Here is a 24,630-nt window from a genome sequence, read left to right as displayed (position 1 = left end):
ACCCTCCTATAGGTATGAATAGCAATTGACAGAGTTTAAATAAAGTTCTCTTGAACATGTCTCTTATATGCAATTTGACTCAAGTCTGAACCTATACCCTGTGGATATCGATGTTTGTTTCTGTAGCCATGTTTTATGGGTGTCTAAGTATTTATATCTATATTTGTTAAACATGGGTGTCTAAGTATTTATATCTATATTTGTTACCTATCATTTTAGTATAAATAAATTGATCAATTATTAAATATCATATCATTTTAAGTTTTTAATGATATTAAAAATTTTAAATATTTTATTATTAAATTAAAAATAATTAACACTTACATTAAAATGTATAATAATTTAATAATGGTGTATTTTTTTTAAATAATAAAAAAATAATAATAATTAAAATTAAAATATATATTATACAAATATGTAAAAAAATTGATACTAAAATATTCATATATGAATATATGCCACTTGTTTTAATCAATAATTAAATGCGTTCATGCCCATATTTAGTAGGGGTGGCAAACGGCATGTCCGCCCCATTTATGCCCGCCCCGAAAAAAAATGAGGTAGGACTGAACGATCATAGTTGAGGATGCAGGCATAAAACTTAGGTTCATCTCGTAAAAATATGAGGACGGGGCGAAGAAAGTCCACGGACACTGCATTTTTTTAGTCTAAAAATATAAAAATTTATGTAAATGCTCGTGTCCGCAAAAACCCACAAAAAAAATTGGGTGGGGCGGACACATTATAGGGTGAGGGCTTATATCTTTGACCCGACCCACACTAAAATGCAGACAAAATGGACATGTCCAACGGACCGGATCCGTTTTACCACCCCTAATATTTAATGCCATATTCATTTTTACCTTTTTATCCTATTGCTCTAGACATTTTTGCATTTACGAAAACAAGACTTCATCATTAATTAAAGGTTAAATTTAAGGGACTGCTTTCTCACTCTAAGTGGTAGAGAATCACTCAATAAAAATTCGAAAATGCCTTTTTAAATTTAGAAATATATTTTTAGACGGGCTCAAATACAATAAATTCATGAAATCACTAGAGTAAAATGAAAAGAGTATATATGTTTCTGACTGTTCAAATTAACTAGGTGGAAAAGAAAGAAAGTGCACAAAACATATTTACTGTACATATATTATATTTCACCAACGTTAAATTTTTCTGCACATGCTTTTGATCAAATTTCACTCTTCAAATTGTTAAGTGTGCATTTCAGATGCTCTGTATAAAAAATAAAACATCTATGCAAGATGTCACGTGATAGATAATATATTGTTCAATCATTTTCTTGTACTTTTATGTTAATCTCCTTGCTGATAATTATTCTATTCTGAGCAACATTTCTGAAACACTTTAAGAGTAGCTAGAATCTATTTAAATGAAACAGTAAACGATGGAAAAAAAAGTATAATAGTTAAGTTTATTAGAAGTAATTCATATTTATTAATTATATTATTTTCTTAGCCCCTAAGTTTGTTAGAGGGTATTTTAGTATTTTATCCTATTCTAGTAACCCTAGTTTTAGCTTATAAATAGGGTAACAATCATTGTAATTTTTATCATGTTTGTAGCCGTCATTCTCTGAATAGAATATTCATCTTTCATTCTACCTTTGCACCAACAATTGGTATCTAGAGCTCCGGTTCGGATTCATTGGGAAACACGGGAAACACGAGTGAACGTGAGGTCTTGTGTGTTTGATTTTGATTCTTAGATTCGTGTTGAATCTTGAACAAAATCTGATCAGAATTTTAATTCTGTGGGTTGGGAAACACTGTGTGAGAAATCTGAGTGTACTGTGCAAGGTAGAAAGATGAACGGAAACGGCAACATGAACACCAAACTTCCAGTATTTGACGGTAAAAACTGGAATCGTTGGATGATCCAGATGCGTGTACTGTTCGGTGCTCAAGATGTTCTAGATCTTGTCACTGATGGTTATGTTCCGGTAGCAGCAGATGCGACGGATGAACAGAAAAACGCGCAGAAGGAAGTAAGGAAGAAGGATCAGAAAGCATTGTTCTTCATTCATCAATGTGTTGATGTAAATGTGTTTGAGAAGATTGCAGATTCAACGACAGCAAAGGCTGCGTGGGACACACTGGTTAGATGTTATGGTGGTGACGCATCAGTGAAGAAGGTGAAGCTTCAGTCCTTGAGAAAGCAATATGAGAATCTCAACATGAAGAATAATGAGAAAGTTTCTGAATACATCTCCAGAGTGATTCTGATCACTAATGAGATGAAAGCGTGTGGAGAAACTCTCTCTGAAGAAACAATCATGGAGAAGGTATTGAGATCCCTTACCTCTCAATTTGATTACATTGTGGTAGCAATAGAACATTCTAAGGACCTGAGCACCATGAGAATTGAAGAGCTGCAGAGCAGTCTAGAAGCGCAAGAGTTGCGTTTAACTGAGAGAACTTCTGAAAGGGAAGTAGAGCAGCAGGCTCTGAAAGCAACTTCTGATAGGAGGTATCAGAAGCAGTCAGAAGCCAGGAGAAGATCTGATGGTGGTCAGAAGTCAAAAAGCTCAACCTCTGATAGACAAAAGAATGCTCAGAAGGGAAAAGAGAAGTATGACAAGAAGAAAATCCAATGTTACTGCTGTAAGAAGTTTGGTCACTTTGCTAGAGACTGTTGGTTAAACAAGGAGAGAAAATCAGAAGAAGCAAATATAGCCAGAAGTTCTGATGACGAATCTGTGCTATTGATGGCCTCTGAATCTGATGATTTGGATCTGATAGACTGGTGGTATATGGACACTGGCTGTTCAAATCATCTTACTGGAAACAAGAAATGGTTGGTTGACTTTGACTCTGAAAAGAGGACAAAGATCAGATGTGCTGATGACAAATATCTTAATGCAGAAGGTATGGGAAACGTCAGAGTGATTCTGAACAATGGGAAAACAGCATTGATTCAGAACGTGTGGTATGTACCTGGCATCAGAAGCAATCTGATGAGTGTGGGACAATTAATTGAGAAAGGTTTTTCAGTTACCATGAAGGACAATCTTCTGAAGCTGTATGACTGCAATCAGAAGTTGATTATGGAGTCAGAACAGGGAAGGAATAGAACATTCAAGGTGAATGTCAGAACTGCAGACTCAGAATGTCTTAGTGCAACAAGTGCTGAGAAGGAGAGTGAGTTGTGGCACAGAAGATTTGGTCATTTGAATTTCAGAAGCTTAAAACATCTGAATTCAAAGAAGTTGGTACATGGAATTCCTGCAATTAAGAAGCCTGAAAAGTCATGCAAAGTTTGCATGGAAGGAAAACAACCACGATTGCCATTTGCGTCAGAAACTGCTCCAAGAGCAAAACACGCCTTGGGAGTTGTACATTCTGATGTGTGTGGTCCATTTCCAGTAGCATCGATTGGAGGGAATAAATACTTTGTGTTATTTGTTGATGAATTCACAAGAATGACATGGGTATCCCTTATTAAGTTTAAACACGAGGTGTTTGATGAATTCAAGAAGTTCAGAATGAAGGCTGAGAATCAGAGTGGTCAGAAGTTGAAGATTCTTAGAACTGACGGTGGAGGTGAGTATAACTCCAAAGAGTTCCAGAAGTTCTGTGAGGAGAATGGAATTGAGCATGAGGTTACTGCTCCTTATACCCCTCAACACAATGGTCTTGCTGAAAGAAGAAACCGCACTTTGCTTGATATGGTGAGAAGCATGCTAAAGGAGAAGAAACTTCCTCAGAAGCTCTGGGGAGAAGCTGTTGCCACTGCAACATATGTACTCAACCGATGTCCTACGAAGAAGTTGAAGGAAATAGTTCCAATACAGAAGTGGACTGGAGATAAGCAAAGTGTTAGTCATCTGAAGGTGTTTGGTTCTGTTTGCTATAAACATGTTCCAGAAGCCAGAAGACAGAAGCTGGATGATAGAAGCAAAGTGATGATTCTGATAGGGTACCACAGTACAGGTGCATACAAGCTCTATTGTCCAGAAACCAACAAAATTGAATTCAGCAGAGATGTGATTGTGAAGGAATCAGAATCTTGGAATTGGGATAAGTCTCAATCTGATTCTGATGTTAGAACTTCTGAAGAAAGGTCAGAGTTAAGAATTTCTGAAGTTGGAGTAAACTCTGTCGTTGATTCTGACTCTGATAGTGATTCTGACTCTGGAGAAGACTCAGAAGATGAAGGTGACTCTGATGATCCAGACTCTGATGGTAATCCAGACTCTGGTGGCAATTCAGACTCTGGAAATATGTCAGACCCTGAAGATGGTCAAAGCTCTGGAGGAAGTCAACCATCTGAAGCTAGAAACTCTGAAGCTCAAGACTCTGAACAAGTTCAGAGACCACAAAGAATCAGAAACATCCCCAGAAGATATGCAGAATTTGACATGCTGCAAGACACTGAAGTAGACTCTGAAGGAGAAGTTATTCAGTGTGCCATGTTAGTAGACTCTGAACCCATAAGTACAGAAGAGGCTCTTAAGCAGAAGCTCTGGCTGAAGGCCATGAAAGAAGAACTTGATGCTATAGAGAGAAACAAGACTTGGAAGCTGACAGAACTTCCAAAAGACAAGAAAGCCATCAGCGTCAGATGGGTTTTCAAGCAGAAGTTAAAGCCAGATGGTTCAATTGACAAACATAAAGCAAGGTTGGTAGCCAGAGGATTTCTACAGAAACCTGGGCTGGATTACTCTGAAGTGTTTGCACCTGTAGCAAGACATGAAACAATCAGAATGGTGATTGCAATAGCTGCTAACAGGAATTGGCCTCTGATGCATTTAGATGTAAAATCTGCATTTCTGAACGGTCCATTAGAAGAAGAAGTTTACGTGTCACAACCTCCTGGATTTGTGAAAAAGAATCAGGAAGGGATGGTGTACAGATTATACAAAGCTCTATATGGATTGAAACAAGCGCCCAGAGCTTGGAATCTGAAGATTGATTCATTTTTCAAGAAGCAAGGCTTTCAGAAATGTGAGATGGAGTACGGTGTCTATGTTCAGCATACTTCTGAAGGAAATATGACTCTGGTATGTTTATATGTTGATGATATACTGCTGACTGGAAGTTCTGAACAGGAGATAGCCAAGTTCAAGAAAGTTCTGATGAATGAATTCGAAATGACTGATCTAGGCAAAATGACATACTTTCTAGGGATGGAATTCAGATACTCTGAGAAAGGTATTATTTTGCATCAGCTCAAGTATGAATTAGAACTTCTGAAGAGATTTGAATTGAAGAATTGTAAGATTGCTGTCACACCATCTGATACAAATCAGAAACTGGATTCTGACTCTGATGGAAAGGATGTGGACGCTACAACCTTCAAACAGTTGGTTGGTTCTCTGAGGTATTTGTGCAATACCAGACCTGATATTTGCTATTCAGTTGGGATGGTTAGTAGGTTCATGAGTAAACCTAAGTGGTCCCATTACCAAGCTGCTGTCAGGATTCTGAGGTATATCAAGGGAACTCTGAAGTATGGAGTATTATTTCCTTCTGGAAGAAAGGATGAGTCAGAACTTCTGAGTTATTCAGATTCTGATTGGTGTGGAGACAGAGTTGACAGAAGAAGTACGTCTGGGTACTTATTCAAATTTCTGGGAGGTCCCATTTCTTGGTGTTCCAAGAAGCAACCTGTTGTGGCGTTGTCAACTTGTGAAGCTGAATACATTGCAGGTGCTGTTACTGCATGCCAAGCTGTGTGGATTCTGAATTTATTGCAGGATCTGAAGATTGAAGTAAACAAACCTCTGAAGCTGATGATTGACAACAAGTCTGCAATCAATCTTGCCAGAAACCCAGTGTTGCATGGGAGAAGCAAGCACATTGAGACCAAGTATCATTTTCTGAGACATCAAGTTCAGAGGGGAGTGTTAGAAGTTGTACACTGCAGCACTCAGAAACAGTTGGCAGATGTTCTGACGAAAGCTATCAAGACTGATCAATTCCTCAGATTAAGGGATGGAATTGGTGTTACAAGCTTTGATGGAATATGAATTAAGGGATGGTATTAGAAGTAATTCATATTTATTAATTATATTATTTTCTTAGCCCCTAAGTTTGTTAGAGGGTATTTTAGTATTTTATCCTATTCTAGTAACCCTAGTTTTAGCTTATAAATAGGGTAACAATCATTGTAATTTTTATCATGTTTGTAGCCGTCATTCTCTGAATAGAATATTCATCTTTCATTCTACCTTTGCACCAACAAAGTTGCCAATTCCGAAAGTATATGCAAAATGCTTAATCTAAAAGTATACTCCTATTTTCAGACTATTATTTTTAAAAAACAAATGAATTTGAGGGAAAAAATTTAAAATAACCAAAATTTTCAAATTTAATATTGAAATAATCATTTTTTCAAAATAAATATGAAAATAATCACATTTCCAAACAAATGCGGCAGTTGATCTGACGCATTCGTTTAGTCCCAAGAGAATGCGTCAGCTCCCTTGGCGCATTCGTTTAGTCCCAAGAGAATGCGTCAGCTTCCTTGGCGCATGCTTCTAAAACATTGCATGAAGGCGTAAGGGTTGCTGGCGCATGCATGTGACTTTGGCACATGTGCCCATGCATCTGGTGCATGCATGTACTTGTATATTTGACATCTCCTCTTAAAAATATTTAAAATTAAAAAAAAAATTAAGGTGTATGTGTCAGATACATTGACGCATACACCAATGCATAGACACATGCGCCAGCAACCCTGTCGCCTCCATACAATGCTTTAGAAGCATGCGTCAAAGGAACTGACGCCTCCTCTTAATATTATTAAATGGATGTGTCAGATCAACTGACGCATCTGTTTGAAAATATGGTTATTTTTGTATTTTTTTTTTTAAATAGTTATTTCTGTATTAAATTTGAAAAATATGTTATTTTAAAAAAAATCTGAATTTGATATATTTGAAAATAAGTTTCTGAATTTTAGAAGTATCTCTACTAAATCTAGCAAAGGTGAAAGAGCATCCCATAAGGTGGGAGGAGCAATCCCATAAATCTAGCACCACAGCATAACAAATATCTCCAAAATTATAGGTTCAATCTCACATCACGATATTAAATATCTCTACTACATTTTACTTTTTGCTTATGGAACAATGAACTAACTTTTTTTAATGTCCTTAAATTAGTAAAAAGAATCTTTAACATAAAAAGAATAATTATACATCCCAATGAATGAGGTCGTGTATTTACAATGAAGTTTCATTTAGCTAATCAGCTCAAAATTTTCACCACTCCTTAAAAATAAATTGAATACACTTAATATCCCTATTGTTATGATAAAGTTTTGAGTGCCACCAACAGCTTCATGCAACCTCCAGTAACCTCAACATACCAAAATTATATTTAGAATTAGACATTATAATTATTGAGGGTTGAGATATTCTGAAGGAATTAATCCATATTGGCAACTGCACTCATTCATCTATGTATTTAATCCCCAAGTTCACATCCTCCTTGATTTGTTCCTGCATCCTCCATTTTGGAAGCACCATCGACTCCATTATGAGGTATTTCACAATGCTTCAGATGCTTCCATTGACGAGACAATGTCTAGAGGTGGGGGATCCGCGTTCATACCATTGCTATCCTTGCAAATATCTTCATTAATCACATCAAAAACAGCACCATTTTTGGAAGCTGAAATCTCATTTCCTATAGTGATTAAACCCGTCGTTTTTTCCTCTAGTAATGCATTATTACTTGAAAGAGTCTCATCAACATCCATGTCAGCATGGCCAGTGATATGACTCACTCCACATGCAGCACCCCGAGATAAAATATCTTTGATGACTTGCCTCTCACAAACTAAGGCTTCATCTTGGACAGCTGAAGCTACCCTGGAGTTCTGCTGATGGATATCAATAACGATTCGCTTCTCATTAGATCCCCCAGCAGTCTGGATACTTTCTTTATCAAGTAGCATATTTAACTGCTTCTGAACTGAAACTGCCAAGGACACAGCATGATCTCGAATTAAAGAATCAAAAGGTGGGCAATGCAGCATGCTCTTTAGCGCCTGATGGTACTGCAATAAGCTGATAGATGGTAGAACAGACCCTTGATTTCGGCAGATGCTAAGAACTTTCAAGATATGCTCACAAAGGTTGCCTTCCTTTGCCCAATAACAATCACAGATGCTTAAGATTGAACCAGCATTCCATACAATATAAGCTTTATCTAGGGCATGCTCATCTTTAACCTTAGCACACCCATCTTCCATTACGACATCTGCATCTGGAATCTTCAGTGCTTTGCGCCATGATGTCAAACCACTCATCCATTCGTTTTTCCAATATCGTGCAAAATCATCTTTATCTGAGCACTCATCAAGCCAATAATAAGAATGGACTTTTGTACCTATCTTGTCAACCAACCAATCAGCACGCTGATAAACATTGATGTCTTTCTCATTCAACAACCTGATCTTCAGTTGGTTGTGGTAAAATTCCATTGCTGCACAAGACTCTTGGCTAGCAAGAGGAAGAGTTCTAAGGGCATCAACCCATGCTCCTACACCAAAGGGAAAGAATAAGTCCAGTGTACATAACATGATGACATTGAATGAACAGAATACTCGGGAAATATTGTGCAATGTAAAGGGAGTAGTCACACAATAGTTAACAAATTAACAAATACAAACCATTTAAAGATTTTCCCATCCAATAAGAGCAACACCTAAAGATAATATTAATAATATTTTAGCAATTTAGTGATGATCATGTCAATTGAAGTCTATGATAGACAAACAATACTAAAGATTTATTTAAAACTGAAACATACTTTTCACAAATGCATACAAATTTTTGAAATTCCCTAAGCATTTGCTTTATAAGGTAGAAACTAGTAACAAAACAAACAAAACAAAACAGTAACAGGCTGGGAACATACTATACTATTTCTCAATTTTATAAGAAAAACGGTAGCATTCGATCATCTAGAAAGATATTACCAAGTTACTAACCCATTCTAGGATACCATGTGGCCTTGAAATAGTCCATAAAATTGGATTCATCAATGAAGTCCTCTACAAAATCTTCAAAGAGTGACATGGTTCCCTGACGACGGAAAATACTATCCATTATCCACCCAAGCCGTTTAGATATTTTTATTTGCATACCAGTTTCCAAACGCTTAATTATGTTTCTATGCCATAAATGTCGAACTCGCCAAAAGCTTATCAATACTGAGCACTGAAACACGTCCCTGAGAAATATATGGAATATAAATACTTGTCAATTAATACAAGGTCTCAGTTCCGAATGCCAAATAAATTGCTATATTAAAATGTGAACCAGTCATCAGCATTGTCAAAGAAGCAAAATAGGCAACACAATATCTTATATGGCCAGATCACGGACAAAACTATATTTTTTATCCAATCCACCCATCTCTTGCACTCAGAAATGTATAATTTAGGCACAACTTTTTACTAATTAGCCACAAGAGGATAAAATGAAATGGTTGATTTTGGGTATGACGAAAAAGGAGAGCACGAGAAGAAGTCACTAAATAATCTGGGCCAATAAGAATCTAAAACTAAAATATTAAGCACATTCCAATTCAACCAACTCTTTGCACCAAATTGATATTTCATAAACAGGACCCCAACCATTAATGAAATTATCTAGTTTAATAGATATATTGAACCCACCTGATTGCTAGGACATCATAATGTGGATCATCTACTATGAAGCCAGCCAGCTTCCAGTTAGGATCTTTTGTGTGAACTCTATTATACAGAGCCCTCATCCATCGATGTGCATCCAAACATGAAAACCTTGGCGTTATTATCCAAGCAACGGGAATAGCCTTCTTCTCTGAGTTGAATACTAGAAGACTATGAACGGGGTACTGCATAAAATTATGAATGCACTTGATGTTAGTTTCTTTGAAACTCAATGGAAACAATATATTTCTGGTTATTTAGAATCAAGTGAGAAAATCGCCAACAGACCTTTAATTTATTTGTACCAAATCTTGAATCAGATGCAAGAAGAGCACAGTTCCCAAACTTAATCATTTGTTGCAATTGCCACTCCGTTTGAATGCCCAAAATAAATGGATCAGACTCAGAGAAATCTTCATAGAAGAAAACATTATTCTGGTGGCTTCCAACCCACTTGTCGATACTTACTGAATCATCATCATCTAGCTCATAACTAGAACGGCGTATCTCCCTCTCTTGTCTTCGAACATAACGCTGAGACAAAAGGTCATCACGGTTACATGGACCACCTTGTTTCTCGACTGATTCATTGTGCCTCTGCATAATGGTCTCCACTGACACTCCGACGTATAGAAGAGATAAAACCCGCAGTCGGAGATCTTCTGAAATATATGGAGCAAACTCAGCAGGTGTTCCAGCCGCCTTTTTATCCTGTGGACCATGGCACGGCACACCCTTTTTATCAACATGCTTATCATCGTTATATATAATCAAGGCAACCGAAGGTTCAGCTATAAGGCGTTTCACAATAAAGTGACAAGTGCAACCACGTTTGGTATTTGGTCGACCAGCATTTTTCTTCTTTGGAACATACGTACTACGACTTGGTCTAACAATTCCGCCTTTTCTATGGTCATCTGGACCAAAGGAACACCAATACCTACGTGAAGATGGAATAAAAATCTAAACATGAATGAAATACAAAATGCATATTTGATTTCACAATTAGGGTACATTGAATTGATTCTGGATAGATAAAATTGATTTTGAAATGTTTGGTTGCTCTCAAGTATAATTGATTCTGCTCACCAGAATTGATTCTACTTGAAGCTAGGATTTGTAGCTTTTGAATCACTAAATGCAATTGTTACACTGAAATTTACTGTTCTACTCACTTTTGCAAGAATTTACTTTACATTCAACTCAACTCACTAAGAATTAATTTTTTCACCGCAGAAACCAAACACACTCAAAAACAAGATCAATCAAACAAGAGAGTTTACGACTTACAAAATATACTCTAGTATGCCATCAACCTTTTGCTTGAAAGACGGAGGGCGTCGACGTCTAGCTTCAACATGAAATCTTGTAGGACATTCTTTATTATTAGACTCACCTCTAACAAAATCAGCAACCCTAGCAAATGGGATTATAGCAACTCTATCTAATTTATCATGCCAGCCTTCCACTTTGGACCAAACTAGGTCATCGGAAGAAATTTCCAAGGAGGGAGGGTTTTGTACTGGAAGAGATAGAATTGCATCCCATCTCGCCATTTTCGATGAACGCTAAATCAAGTTTTTGCCTGTGTTAGATGGTTAACTATTCTAATTAACGTTCATTGTACAAGAAGCTACAAAATAATATTCTGAAGAAAACAATGGATTTTGAAAGAGTAATGGCAGTAATTACCTGTGTTAGCGGTACGGCGGCGATTGGGAGCAGGAAGTAGCAGATTGCGGCGGAGGGGCTAAAGGGAGCTGAAAAGGGAACAACCTTGCTTCTTTGCTTCGTTCATTTGGAAAACAAACAAAATGAAAATATGATTTTTCATCCGCAGTTTTTTTGTTTTCTGACTCAAGTGAGAACTTTTATATTTTTCAAAAACTCTTCCGTAAATAAATAAACCCTATTTATGTATAAAAAAAATCGACAATTATCAAGTTTTTCTTGAAATTAACTTAAATGGGTTTGTAAAAACAAAAGTTTAGAGAGATCCTCCTCCCTCTCTTTAGAAAAAATTTCTCCAATTCATTAGAGTTTGGTGGCTACTTCCCATCTCTACAGTGTTCATCTTCTTCCACCTTTAGGGTTTATTTGGTTAGGGAGGGGAGATGGTGGATTTTTATCAAGGGGAGGGGGAGGAGAGGAAAATGAGGGAAGAGATTTTAATTTCATATATGTTTGATTGAAAATATGAAAGGAGGAAATAGAGAAAAAAAATTATTTAAAAATAGAGATTAATTATTATATATTTTTAGTGTAAAAAATTCTTACACTTTCGGTATATATCAATTAATCTCTTTAAAATATATTCGGTTTATAAAGGGACGAAAAATATTTTTAAATTAATTTATTTTTTTATCTTTATAATTTTACCATAAAATTCATAATATTTACGTCTATAATTTAAATATAAAATCTATTGACAAAATATAAGTATTCAATTAGAGAACTATCATGAAAGATTCTATAAAAACGGAACAATTATAATATATAATTTTAAAAAGATTATCAAATATAATAAAATCTAACAAAAAAATATTACAATAATTAAAAAGTAACATTAAAATATATAAAATAAAATAAAATAATTTAAACACATATAATGATAATAAGATAATAAGATGAAGATATAAAAATACAAAAAATATGAAAGGAAGATAAAATTTATTTTAAATAGAACTTTTAATATTTTAATAAATTAAATTTATATTTAAATAAATAAATAAAGGTTAATATGTAAATATATTTATAATTAAAATGAAACATCTCATCTCCCTCCAAATTCCCTCAAATCGGGAGGAAGCAAAAAGTGGTCTATGAGGGATTTTGATTTCCTCTATCTACCTCCCTTCCCCCTTCTTAAAATTTGAACCAAACACATAAATCATTAAATATTCTCTCTCTTCCATTTACCTACAACCAAACAGACCCTTATGGTGGTTTTCTCTCTCTCCCTCCTTTTAGAGTACTTTTCGCTCTAACCATCATGTCATCACCACAACCAAGTCTCTCACTGGACATCCTCACTCTCCACCACGAACAACAGCCAAGACTCCTTTTCTCTTTTTGCGGTTACCACCGGATCCACCACCACCAAGGAATGACAAGCTTGTTAAGGGTTTTCTGCACACCTCAAACTCAACAATGGTGGATGCACCTCTCTCCATTGTAGATGCTCCTTCGATACTGACATTCGTTTGCTCACCTCCAAATCTTCCATGGTTGTTTTACAGTAAGAAATTATCTCTTCTAGAAGAGATGCTTCATTTTGTTGATGTGTTACATGTGTTGCGTTTTAGTCTTTGAAGGTTTAAGAATGCACACTTGGTGTTTGGCAAAATGCTTCAAAAGAGTTTTGGATTTTGTAGCATGTTTATGTGTGTCTATTGGCATTTCAAGTGACTAAGGAAGCTTATGTGCTTAATATCTATTACAACACTATCTCTAGTTACCTATTAACTTGTGAAGCCTCGAGAAGGTTGGACAATATTGAGACAAAAGATAGTCGAAATGTGCGAGAATAAGTCAAAGAAATCATTTGTAATTGGAGTTGGAAAAAGACTATAGATTCTCGCTCCCATATTGCCATTGATGGTGTTTGCAAGAGAATGGATTGCTGGAAGAAATATTGTTGCTATTGGTTTGGTTCTGCCTTAGCTTGTGAATAAACTATAGATAATGTCTTTTATGATTATGTAACTTTTTCTATTAGAAGTGTTTCTAGGCTATGTATGAAGTCTGTTCCATTTCAATTGTCTCATGACATTTGTATTTCTTGTTGGTTTGACTATTAATCCAGCTGGGATTTGCTATAAAAAAATGTAAATGGGTTTGCTCTTCCCGTCTTTAACTAAAGCAACCACCCTTATGAAACTTCAAAATGTTGTTCGTGCATTTCAGATTTTAAAATTCAGACGGATTTATTACACACTAAATCACATCATCAGTGAGTTACCTTCCATTTTGCTAAAAATATGTATGGAGTTCAAACTTCAGATATACTTTGGATATTGAAATTTGGGAACACTAAATGAAAAATTGAATATAATAGTATTTTGCATGTATTCTTCCTTTCATGATCGTATCATCATACTTGTAAAATCCTACCAAAATTTCTATTCATTTTCAATTAACTTTAGTACTTCAAAACAATATTCTTTTATTTTTTCACATTAAAAGAAGTTGGAATTTAAGATAATGTAGATGTATTTCCTTCATCATTGCTTGTAAAAATCTCGTTGGGTTCTAATATTCATATTGATCTAAAATTTGTATAAATGTGGGTGTCTCTCATGTTGTTAACAAAAACACACCATAATGAGTATATATTAACATCTCACATAGAGGCCCATTTGATGACGGGCTATCAGTACACGTCATTTAGCAAGAAAATAGACAAATTATGACAAGAATTGAGCAAGTTAGAAGCATTTAAGTGGAAAAAAAGTTGGAAATGCGCTTTTGGATGACGAAAAAGACTCAGTGAAGAAACTAGTGAAAAAAGAAACAAAAACACACTAAAGCCCCTTGATTTTACTCGCCCAAAATGCGCCCACGTTGCCTTTAATGCGCCCATGTTGGAAAGCAGCGCGCCCGCATTGAAGTAACGATGGCGCAACACTCCTGTGTTGAATGGTAGTGCACCCGCGTTGCAGCTTTTCGCTGACATGTTTTTTGACTACTTTATAAGAAGAAGAAATAGGAAAAGTAGAGGGCTCGATTACCAAGACCGAAAAGTGACATTTTAGAGCGATTTTGGAGTTTTTGGATGCCATTGAATCCATTGGAGAGCTTATTCTTCAGTGATTTTTTCTGATTTTCGCATCTACGCTATTGGTATTGATTAATTTTAGCATAAGTAGCTAGATTCCTCTAGGTTATGTCAAATTTGATGATGAACTTGTTTTTACTTGATTAGGACATATGATCAGATGATGTTAATGTTATTGTTTTGGCTTTTTTTTATTATTCAGTTATTGATTATGCGCATTGTTTTTTGATTGTTGGCAATTGAATCGATATTGATAAATAGTGACTACTGACCCTATGGCTATACATTTGAACTATTTTAATTGTTGAAATTGCTAATTGATCAGGAATTGTGATAATCTCACGGGACAATTGCCATGAGGGACTGAGGAGTTGACGCCTAGATTAGTGAGCTACGCGTCAAGGGATTGGTGTAGTGGTAGAGTTAGTTTGTCGTGTAACTCTGAAGTCGGCGCATGTCTGTTAATATATGTTTCATCAATCAAGTAGAAATAGGGGATTATGATAATACGACATGACCGTTTTTCTCATCATCGTTATAAAACTCAAATTTATTTTTATTACTTCAATAACAACGCTAATACACATGCTAGTAAATTATCCATCAATTTTTGGGCGTCGTTGTCGGAGATTGTTGATATTTTCAATAATGCATAATGTGCGACTTGTTTTATTTTATTTTATTTTGCTTAATTTTGATTTTGATTTTTACTATATTCTGCATTGAATAGTTATACTAAGTGAAGGAGAATAGCGATCCAAAACGTAACGGAATTTTAAAAAAAAATCTCCTTTGGTGATCCTTACGAATGGGCATGATTAGTGATAGAATCGTTACGTCTTGTGGCGATTGAAACCTTTGATGCAGATCTACGGAGCGATCACGAACGTTGAATGGCGACAACGCCTCTACTCAGTCCACACGAACGGATTCCTTCAATCTCAGTGCTAGCTGCTACGAATGAAGGCTTTGAGTGAGAGAGAGAGAGAGAGAGAGAGAGAGAGAGAGAGAGAGAGAGAGAAAGAAAGAAACGAAATTGCAACTGCACAAATGCTTCTGCACAAGGGTTCTATTTATATAACCACTTGCGTGGGCTGCAAGCTAAAAAGCCCACTTAAGTGTATGTGGCCCATATCTTATAATATGCCAAAATCACTTAAGCGCGTGGTATCTTACCATATTTCGTATTCTACTTAAGTACATCGTACCTTACGATGTTCTACAATTCACTTAAGTGCAGTGTACCTTATGGTGTTCCTTAGTTACTTTATCTCTCATCAATTTGTCCTTTTGTGTGTGACCCTGTAGGTTTTCGCGGCATTGAAAATTATATTAAATCACGTATTTAACATAATAAACAGTGAGCGGTATCTAGCAACACATCGCTGCTACCCAAGACACGAAAATGTCATGTGATCTGACAAATCCTTTTGTGATAATACTTATGTGTATAATTACCCTTTTCCCTTATGTCTATATTGAACACAAGGCATAGACTATGTCATCCTTGTCCGGTTCAATATTGGGTCCGTAGACATTTATCCTGTTACGCAGGATGGGCAAATTCCATCTAGGTCACTCATGTCCCTCAACATGCTTGGTGGAGTACCCATCAACTGTCTTTATGGTCATCCAGTTATGGACAATGTTTGATCAGCAATAAGGCACTCGACTCTACATCTAGGGTACATAGTGTTTTCAGGTCAAAGGGTGGTATACACCATTATCGCCATGAGAATAACTTATGACACTTAACATAACATTCTATATAAGTATTCTCATAGCGGGTCAATCCAGTATAAATATTACTCTCAATATTCATACTTATGTTTAAGACTTGATAACTCATTATCCATGATCCATGAGATGTGATCATCAGTCTATATACATAATAGTCTTAATGCTTTAATGTTATCCCACTTCACAATAAAGCTAGACTACGGATACTTTAAGAATAGTGTCATTATGTTTAATGGGATCTCATGATTAAGTCACACTTGATACATTAAACGGACTAGCTATTCTAGGGACTTTATTAAACAAACATAATAAAGAAAAGGCATTTTATTATTAATAAATAATTTGATACAAGTACCAAAAGTATTGGCCTCTAGGACTTACACCAACACTAAGGTATTGTCTTCAGTGTTTATCCGAGGTTCGGATTCGATGCTTCTGCCGTTGGATTTAGAGATCGAGTGAACTGTAAAAGAACTCCATAAGGAAAACATTGAGACGTTGTTAGCTGAACAACAACAAAAAGAGGAAGCCGAAATGGAAGATCCACCACGTCGAACATTTGGAGATTATTATAGGCGTATCGATGATGATCAAGTTTCACGGGAATTCTAACTGGTGAATTTAGTAACGTTTGTGTAGCAGGGTATTCGTTACCATTAGAGATATTGACTAAATCCAAGATAAATCATACAAGTCGAATCGCCTCCGCACTTCTATTTATCCAAAGGAATGGTTAGAAAGCAAACAAAAACCTAAAAGTTTTATTGAATCAAAAACTAGTAAAAATGTCAGAGATCTGGGTAAGGGGGTTGGTTATGCAATGGGAAGGTGTTAGGCACCCAAAGCATCCTAGGTACTCCTAGGGAGCCCTTTTCACATTTGTTGCAAAGGTGGTTGTTTTTTTTGTGAAAATTTATTTGTTCAAACATGATTGAAGGGATGAGAAAAGAATATACAAATTTATTTACATTTTGTGTTTGAATGGATGAACCCATTGCCTACGTACCATCTTAAAAAAGATTAGGATCAAAACCTCGTAGTTCGAGGTAGAAAAATTCAAAATAAGTGATTGGATTGATTGGTCCAAAAGCCTTAAGGTCTTTTGTTATCCAAGGGAGAAAACTCAACCTAAAACCACAAATCCACCATGTGAGGATAACTTCAACATGCTAGTGAGGGGTTAACCCTATAATAAGCATGGAAGACTCATTGTCCATCACTAACGATAAAGGTGAGTATTATATCTACCTCAAGGATAACTCAAACCTAATAGCTAATGGTTATAAAAAAAGGTTTGATTAAGAAGGTGGCCATTGAAACCACAAAAAGTATTTGAATGGGTTATATTTACCAATTAAAAGTATTTACAAGAATATGGTTAAAGTGGATTAAAAGGTTCAATTCAAAATAAGTGTTATGAAAAATAAGTTTGAAAATCAAAATCATAAGGCTTAGGTTTCTAATGTTGAAAACAAAAGTTATTGTTTGCACAAAAAGTTTTGGCTTGGGTTAGAATGGGGGAAAAGGGTTAAATTCCTAAACATACAAGAGATAAGGGAAAAGAAAATAAAACCACATTAGGAGTTCCCCTCTTGAGATCATATTGATGATCCAAGTAGCTCCCATCCTTTGGAATAAGCAGTCACAAACAAATATCTCAAGCCATTAAGCACAGGTAATCGGAATAAACCTCCAGGGGGTATCCCACAAATAAAGTGGAACACCAGGCTATCTCTGCAAGAGTCATGTGAGCCCTCACAAAAAAACTCAAAAAACAGGTTAGAGAAACAAGATAGGGTAATCAAGAGTTGCCCCCAAATCAAAATGTAACCACATGAATCATGCCATTAAAATTCACAAAAAAGCTCACAAAAAGCAACCAAGGGCAGGAGGCCTAAACCTCTTGTCAAACACATACATTAAAAGGGTATCAAAAAATTTCAGGTTGAAAGTATAAAGTAGTGGAAATAGGGCATACCTGATTGGGGAGGATCGATTGAAATTGAGTTGCACCCGTGAGGTTTGCAGAGTAATCTGAGGGTTTATATGAGAGGGAATTGGTTCTTTGCCGATGAGTTCCCTTCAGCCTCTGGAGGTTGCTCTGAACTCTGTTAGCTCTTCTCTCACTTTCTTTTTCCTGTCAGGGTAATAGGAATGGCCTCTCCTTTTGTTTCACTGAAACTCTGAATTTATAACCTGGTTTTTGTGGACCTGTGGGCTCAAATGAGAGAGGCCCAAGTCCATTTTTTTTATATTTTATTTATTTATTTATTTATTTATTTATTTTCGTTTTTTTTTTTAGTAACCAAAAGTAAGAGAAACAATGATGTATAATTCAAGCATGCTTGGTGATCTCAAACCAATCACAAAGAGTCCCACCCAAAGACAAAGGGAACCAAGATGCTCATGATCCTTGAGACTATGCAAATGCAATGTTATGATGCCATGAGGGATCTTAGGGTCAAAATTGGGGTCTTACAGATGCCCTTATTTAAGGTCATTCTAGCCGGAGAAGTGAAGGTTAAAATCTTCGTCTCGACGAGGTAGAATGGGCTTAAATAATAATAGAGATACAAATTTTGGTCCCTAAGAGACCTCATGATGCAGATGTATGTATGCAAATAGTACGAACTCTGTGGGGATATGTGTCCACAAAGAAGAAAAGACATCTGGAGAAACTGACAATCCATATGAGAAATACACTCAATGGGACAGAGACTCTGGGGACTCTTATGGGGATAGGAGAGGGAATAAAATGCGTGAGCAGGTCACGACTCAACGCTTGGGGAACAGAATTCCAAAGGGAACATATCCAATGGAAAGACCCGAGCTGACTCAAAGGTGCATGTATTGGGGAATATGCCAATACAACAAAAACTATCCACAACGGATACTTCGGATAAAAATCCGGATGAAAACAATCCACTAAGGGACTTCGTTGGGGATGCCTAAAAGGACACTCCTGGGGAAGCAGCGGGACGAGGTATTATCGGTTACTGGGTAATAAGCTCAAGGAGACATGTGATCTGATCGCCGGTATGAGGGTGAAATACAACATGCTCGGGAAGAATGAATATCTAAGACCTGTATAAGGGTGAGAGATATCAATCAACCAAATCATCTGAGGAAGACCTAAAAAGGTATATCTCAACTCAGGAAAATCTGACTCCACAGAGGACAGAAAGTCATAATAGGGAGCAGAGAGGAGGGAACACCAGGGATACCGGTTACTGGGCATATAATAGGTGACCAACCAAGGCGTGAATTGGGGAATATTCCCAAAACACTCATCATCCAAAAGAGGGCTAAAAGCAAACTCGATGATATGATGGATATTCAACTCCGTAAAGGGGGTACGAATCTTACTCGACTGGGGAAGAACAAAAGCTTCAACCAAAGAGTGCATGAGATATACTATCTATTACCGTCAGAACATAGATAATATACTCGCATGGACGATTATCCACAACCGGTTACTGGGTTAATAAAGGATAAATCGACCGAAAAGAAAAGGCATCGGGATACTGAAACTAGGTATATAATGATGACCAATCAAGGCGGGAATTGGGGAATATTCCCAAAACACTCATCATCCAAAAAGAGGGCAAAAAGCAAACTCGATTATGGGATGGACATTCGACTCCGAAAAGGGGGTACGAATCTTACTCAACTGGGGAAGAACAAAAGGCTTCGACCAAGAGTGCATGAGATATACTATCTATTACCGTCAGAACGTAGATAATATACTCGCATGGACGATTATCCACAACCGGTTACTGGGTTAATAAAGGATACATCGACCGAAAAGAAAAGGCATCGGGATACCGTAACTAGGTATATAATGATGACCAATCAAGGCGGAGGAACAATCGTTACTAACAACAACAAGATAGACGAGAGATGACCCGCTGGGGATAAATTGCGTAATTAGAGCAATTATCCAAGAGATATATCACCGGTTACTGGGTGGTATATTAAGGAATGTCAATATCGAATTTTGTATAAAGATAACCAACAAGGAGGGAATTACATCTACCGGTATGAGGGTAGAGAACCACAAAAGAGAGTACCCGTCATCGGTTAGGATGAACAACAATCAAGGTTTAACTCTGCACGGGGATAAAATGGGGTTTACAACTACCGGTTACTGGGTAGTAAACCACAAAAATATGACTTACAACTACCAGTATGAGGGTAGAGAACCACAGACTCCGCCAGGATAATAATTACTAATTATTGAGCGATTATTCATTTACCACGGGGAAACAGGAAAAGAATCTCAAGAGACCGATCTAGGATCAAATTAGATAGGCAGACCAAATTAAGACTTGTCCCGGTGAGGATATAACTTAATGGGGAAAACCATCCCAGTATATGTGTTGGGAAGGAACAAAAACAATCAACATCCACGAGGATATAACCCGGTGGGGAATATGGAAGAAAGGATAGACGCTTTCTGCTTATGGAGCTGACTCTATATGGAGAGATTAGACACACACGTCTGCTCGGGGAAGTATATCACCCAATAGCAGGAGACAACAAACAACGGTATATGGCAAAGAATGCCACATGAATATCTGAATGTTATAATTATGCATGAATATGCGTGGTTTATGTATGATGTATGCTGACAGACGGACATATCTAACACAACCAGGTCCAGGAATCAACCACCTGGTACTACATCTCAAGAGAGAAAGCCAAGTTCACCGGGGAGTATCCAATCTGCTGGGGATCAGAGATACCAGGAAGCAAAGAACTCTGCAGGGGATGAATCATCAATCATTCCAGTTGGGGACGAGAGTTATCACAGACAAGGTCCACCACACCAACAACTCTATTGGGGAATCTATCCGAGGAGATAAAGGATTTATCGGGATTAACCACCAAATACCGCTCTTGCCCAAAGAGATCCAAGCTGCTGAGGAAGAAAGATTGCTACTCTGTTGAAGGGAAGAGAGGTGACTCTCAACAAGCAATCCACTTGGTAGGATAAACCACAAGGGGTTCCGGAGGGAGGAGATACAGTCATGCCAGGAATATGGACAAAAATCTTACCCTGTTGGGGATCGTACCACCCTTGGGAGAGCACTGAGGATCTCCTAAGTATCCTTTCATCATTGTGAATGTTCACTTTGTTTAAAAACAAATTATAAAAAAAATTGATCGTTTAAAACAATGATATTTTCTTAATCAAAACATGCAAAACATTTGTTGAATAGAAACAGATAAGAGTGTCAATAATTGGATAAAAGGCTCAAATTTATTTGATAGAATGGTAGTCTGCGAATGGCAAGACTCCATAGATCTTTACAAATTTGAAATTGGTGATATATATTGGAAAAGGGCTACATTGAACATAATGACCATTTCTCCACCAATTCTGAATCCGATGTATTTGAAGCTTTGACTGATAATGAGCAAGGATCTCTGACGGACGACAGTTGTAGAACAAAGTCTTGTCAGGATGCAGTTACTTGCCAAATCCCTAATTTTTGCCTAGATTGCCCCAGGATGAGGTACTCAATCTAGCGGGATACATATATCATTATTATATATTTTTTGTGTCTCTAACTTTTGCCTGGACCGCCCTTTCGGGTTTTCAATCCACCGAGACGCTCATTTTTGCCTAAGCCGCCCTTTCGGGTTTTCAACTTAGTGAGCTATTCAGTTTTTTTTTTGTTTTTTTAGGCGAAGTATATCTTGACTACATCTGAATTCACAGGACGAGTGAAATCCTCCCCATCCATAGTTGTAAGTATCAAAGCACCGCCTGAAAAGGCTCTCTTAACAACATATGGACCTTCATAGTTTGGAGTCCACTTGCCCCTGGAATCGGGCGCGAAAGACAAAACTTTCTTGAGCACAAGGTCACCTTCTCGGAACACACGAGGCTTGACCTTCTTATCAAAAGCTTTCTTCATTCTCTGCTGATATAACTGACCATGGCACATGGCAGTCAATCTCTTCTCTTCAATCAAGTTCAGCTGGTCATAACGACTATGAACCCATTCAGCATCAGTCAACTTGGCCTCCATCAAGACTCTCATTGATGGGATCTCCACCTCTACTGGGAGTACCGCCTCCGATCTTGACTTAGCGATCGTATCGTCAACGTACACCTCAATCTCCTTATGCATCATATCATGAAACAAGGTAGTTATAGCTCATTGATACGTGGCTCCGGCGTTCTTCAAACCGAAGGGCATCACTCGATAACAGAATGTTCCCCAAGGTGTGATGAATGTTGTCTTCTCCATATCCTCGGGTGCCATTTTAATCTGATTATATCCGGAAAATCCATCCATAAATGAGAAGACATTGAATTTAGCTGTATTGTCTACCAACATATCAATATGTGGTAGAGGAAAATCATCTTTCGGACTAGCCTTATTCAAGTCTCTATAGTCCACACACATCCAGACTTTTCCATCTTTCTTAGGCACGGGCACAATATTGGCCACCCATTGAGGATATATAGAAGTCACCAGGAACCCCGCATCAATTTGCTTCTAAACTTCCTCTTTGATCTTCACTGCCATATCAGAATGAGTTCTTCTGAGTTTCTGCTTTACAGACATGCACTCAGGCTTTAGAGTTAGGAAATGTTGCACAATATCAATATCTAGACCAGGCATGTCTTCATATGACCAGGCAAAGACGTCAACATATTCTCGTAGCAACTTAATCAACCCCTTCTTAACAGATTCTTCCAGAAGTGCCCCAATCTTTACCTCTCGCACACAATCTTCAGACCCCAAGTTGACTGTTTCTAGATTCTCAAGATGCGGCTGAATGATCTTCTCTTCATGCTCAAGTAGACGGGTAATCTCGTCAGGAATCTCTTCAACATCATCTTCCTCTGCCTCAAATACAGGGAATTCAAAATTGGGAGATGGTGTTGGGTCATTATGTTCAATGGGTTTAGAAATCAACCTGCATAATGATTTTGGATATGAAAAGCTTTTTAGAAATCAAACAAGGCAAATCATTATGCATATGAAAAGATCGATTTTATTCTATTTTTTAGGGTTTTATGTGATCACCAATTTCATGCAAAAAGCGAAAAGGGAAAATAATTGGAAAACAAACATTTAACATGAATTTATTGAATGAAAATATCATTGTATTTATGTTGCCAACAATGTTATCACTCCTCCTTTTGGCATGAGAGAAGGGTTTTTAAACAAAGTGATTATTACGTTGACTTATGGACAACTGTTGGAATATCCACAGCGACCCAATTGTTGCAGACCCCTCCAGGGATGATGAAATTGCCATAATCCTCTGTATCTTCTTCTAAAATGGCAGCAGCCTCCTCATCTAGACCAGTGTGGATAAAACCTTCACTCTTGAATAACCCTTGCTTGTTGAAAGTACCAGAAGAAAAACCTATGCCAGCCCGGGATTCGTTGTCTTCTAACTCAATCATTTTTCCTAAACCAGTGGTTGCACCACGCTCAATGGCCAACTTTGCATCTTTGTAGGAAGCAAATGAAGGAGTTCTCTTCTCAATAGGCTCAGCTATAGATAAAGCTTGGAAAGGAGTTCCAATTTCAACCTCAGCATCTATATAAGAGAAGGAAGACAAATGGCTAACCAGGAGAGGTTCTCTTGCTCTAAGTGATCTATCAGTCTTGAAATGTTGGCTCTAGTGTAGTACCGGTGAGTCAGCTTGTCTTCAAAATAAATGAAGGACACAGGGTTAGACCACAGGGCAAGGGACTGGAAACAAAACCTGCTTATGCATATGATGCATGCAATGCTTGTGCATATGATTTGTTTTTTATTTCAAATGAACTTTAGAGTTTTATTTGCAAATTCTGGAAATATTAAGCATTTTATCACATATGGAAATATCTCATCAAATAATATCAGGGAAAAGAAGTGCAGCGTTGTTAATCATATACAAGAGAAAAGGAAAATAATCATCCTATGGATCCCTAGAAACAATCATCTAAAGCTCGGGACACAGGAAGATAAGATGCGCGAAGCCTCTTCACCTCCCTCTCGTAGGCTGCCTCCATATCGGCCTTCTCTTTGGCGAGTCGATCATACCTCCTCTTCCAGAACTTAGAAGACTGAGGAAGTAGAGAAGTTCATACATCATCAGGGTCATCAATAACCTGATGCTCAAGAAACTCAATCAACGCATCCTTATCCTTAATCTGCTGAAGCAACTCTTCACGTTCACGGATCCAGGCACGTGAACGGTCTTCGTCTCTCAACTCCTCTACTCCTTGATTAGGGAGGGTTGAAGGTCCAGCCACAATCATAGGTGTAGGTCTCGGATACTCGTAAGGCATGAGATACTCAGAAGCTCTCCTTCTTACCCAAGCAGTGTAAGGCTCCAAAGCGATGCAATTCTTAGGACCCAACTCTTTCCTTCCTTTCCTATGAATCTTGCGCCAAGTGCGGACCATCCTAGCTTTCAAGCCTTG

The 24,630-nt window shown here is 37.2% G+C and overlaps 1 protein-coding gene across 2 annotated transcripts; it reads right to left on the bottom strand.

Annotated features, from left to right (window-relative positions):
* Positions 1–7,128: 7,128 nt before the first annotated feature.
* On the bottom strand, positions 7,129–11,842 carry LOC127074455 (uncharacterized). Of its 2 annotated transcripts, none has more exons than XM_051015779.1 (6): positions 11,365–11,842; positions 10,963–11,257; positions 9,961–10,612; positions 9,658–9,857; positions 8,968–9,209; positions 7,129–8,516 (listed from the first exon to the last, which is right to left on the bottom strand). In XM_051015779.1, the coding sequence occupies exons 2-6, from the start codon at positions 11,226–11,228 to the stop codon at positions 7,519–7,521; spliced, it is 2,358 nt and encodes a 785-aa protein (XP_050871736.1). In that variant the 5' UTR covers positions 11,229–11,257; positions 11,365–11,842; the 3' UTR covers positions 7,129–7,518. The 2 variants fall into 2 exon arrangements, with proteins under 2 accessions (XP_050871736.1, XP_050871737.1); XM_051015780.1 differs by having other exon boundaries at positions 10,963–11,240.
* Between the last annotated feature and the right edge of the window lie 12,788 nt (positions 11,843–24,630).

Source organism: Lathyrus oleraceus, chromosome 4 (assembly GCF_024323335.1).
Source record: "Lathyrus oleraceus cultivar Zhongwan6 chromosome 4, CAAS_Psat_ZW6_1.0, whole genome shotgun sequence".
Classification (NCBI taxonomy): domain Eukaryota; kingdom Viridiplantae; phylum Streptophyta; class Magnoliopsida; order Fabales; family Fabaceae; genus Lathyrus; species Lathyrus oleraceus.
This window is presented reverse-complemented; position numbering and strand designations above follow the sequence as displayed.

Bases quoted from the DNA above. Each gene is read 5' to 3' on its own strand.
- LOC127074455 (XM_051015779.1), bottom strand. From the start codon at position 11,228: ATGGCGAGATGGGATGCAATTCTATCTCTTCCAGTACAAAACCCTCCC. The intron at 9,858-9,960 runs GTCTGTTGGCGA...AATTTTATGCAG, and splicing joins TTGGTACAAATAAATTAAAG to TACCCCGTTCATAGTCTTCT. The intron at 9,210-9,657 runs GTGGGTTCAATA...TATATTTCTCAG, and splicing joins TATGATGTCCTAGCAATCAG to GGACGTGTTTCAGTGCTCAG.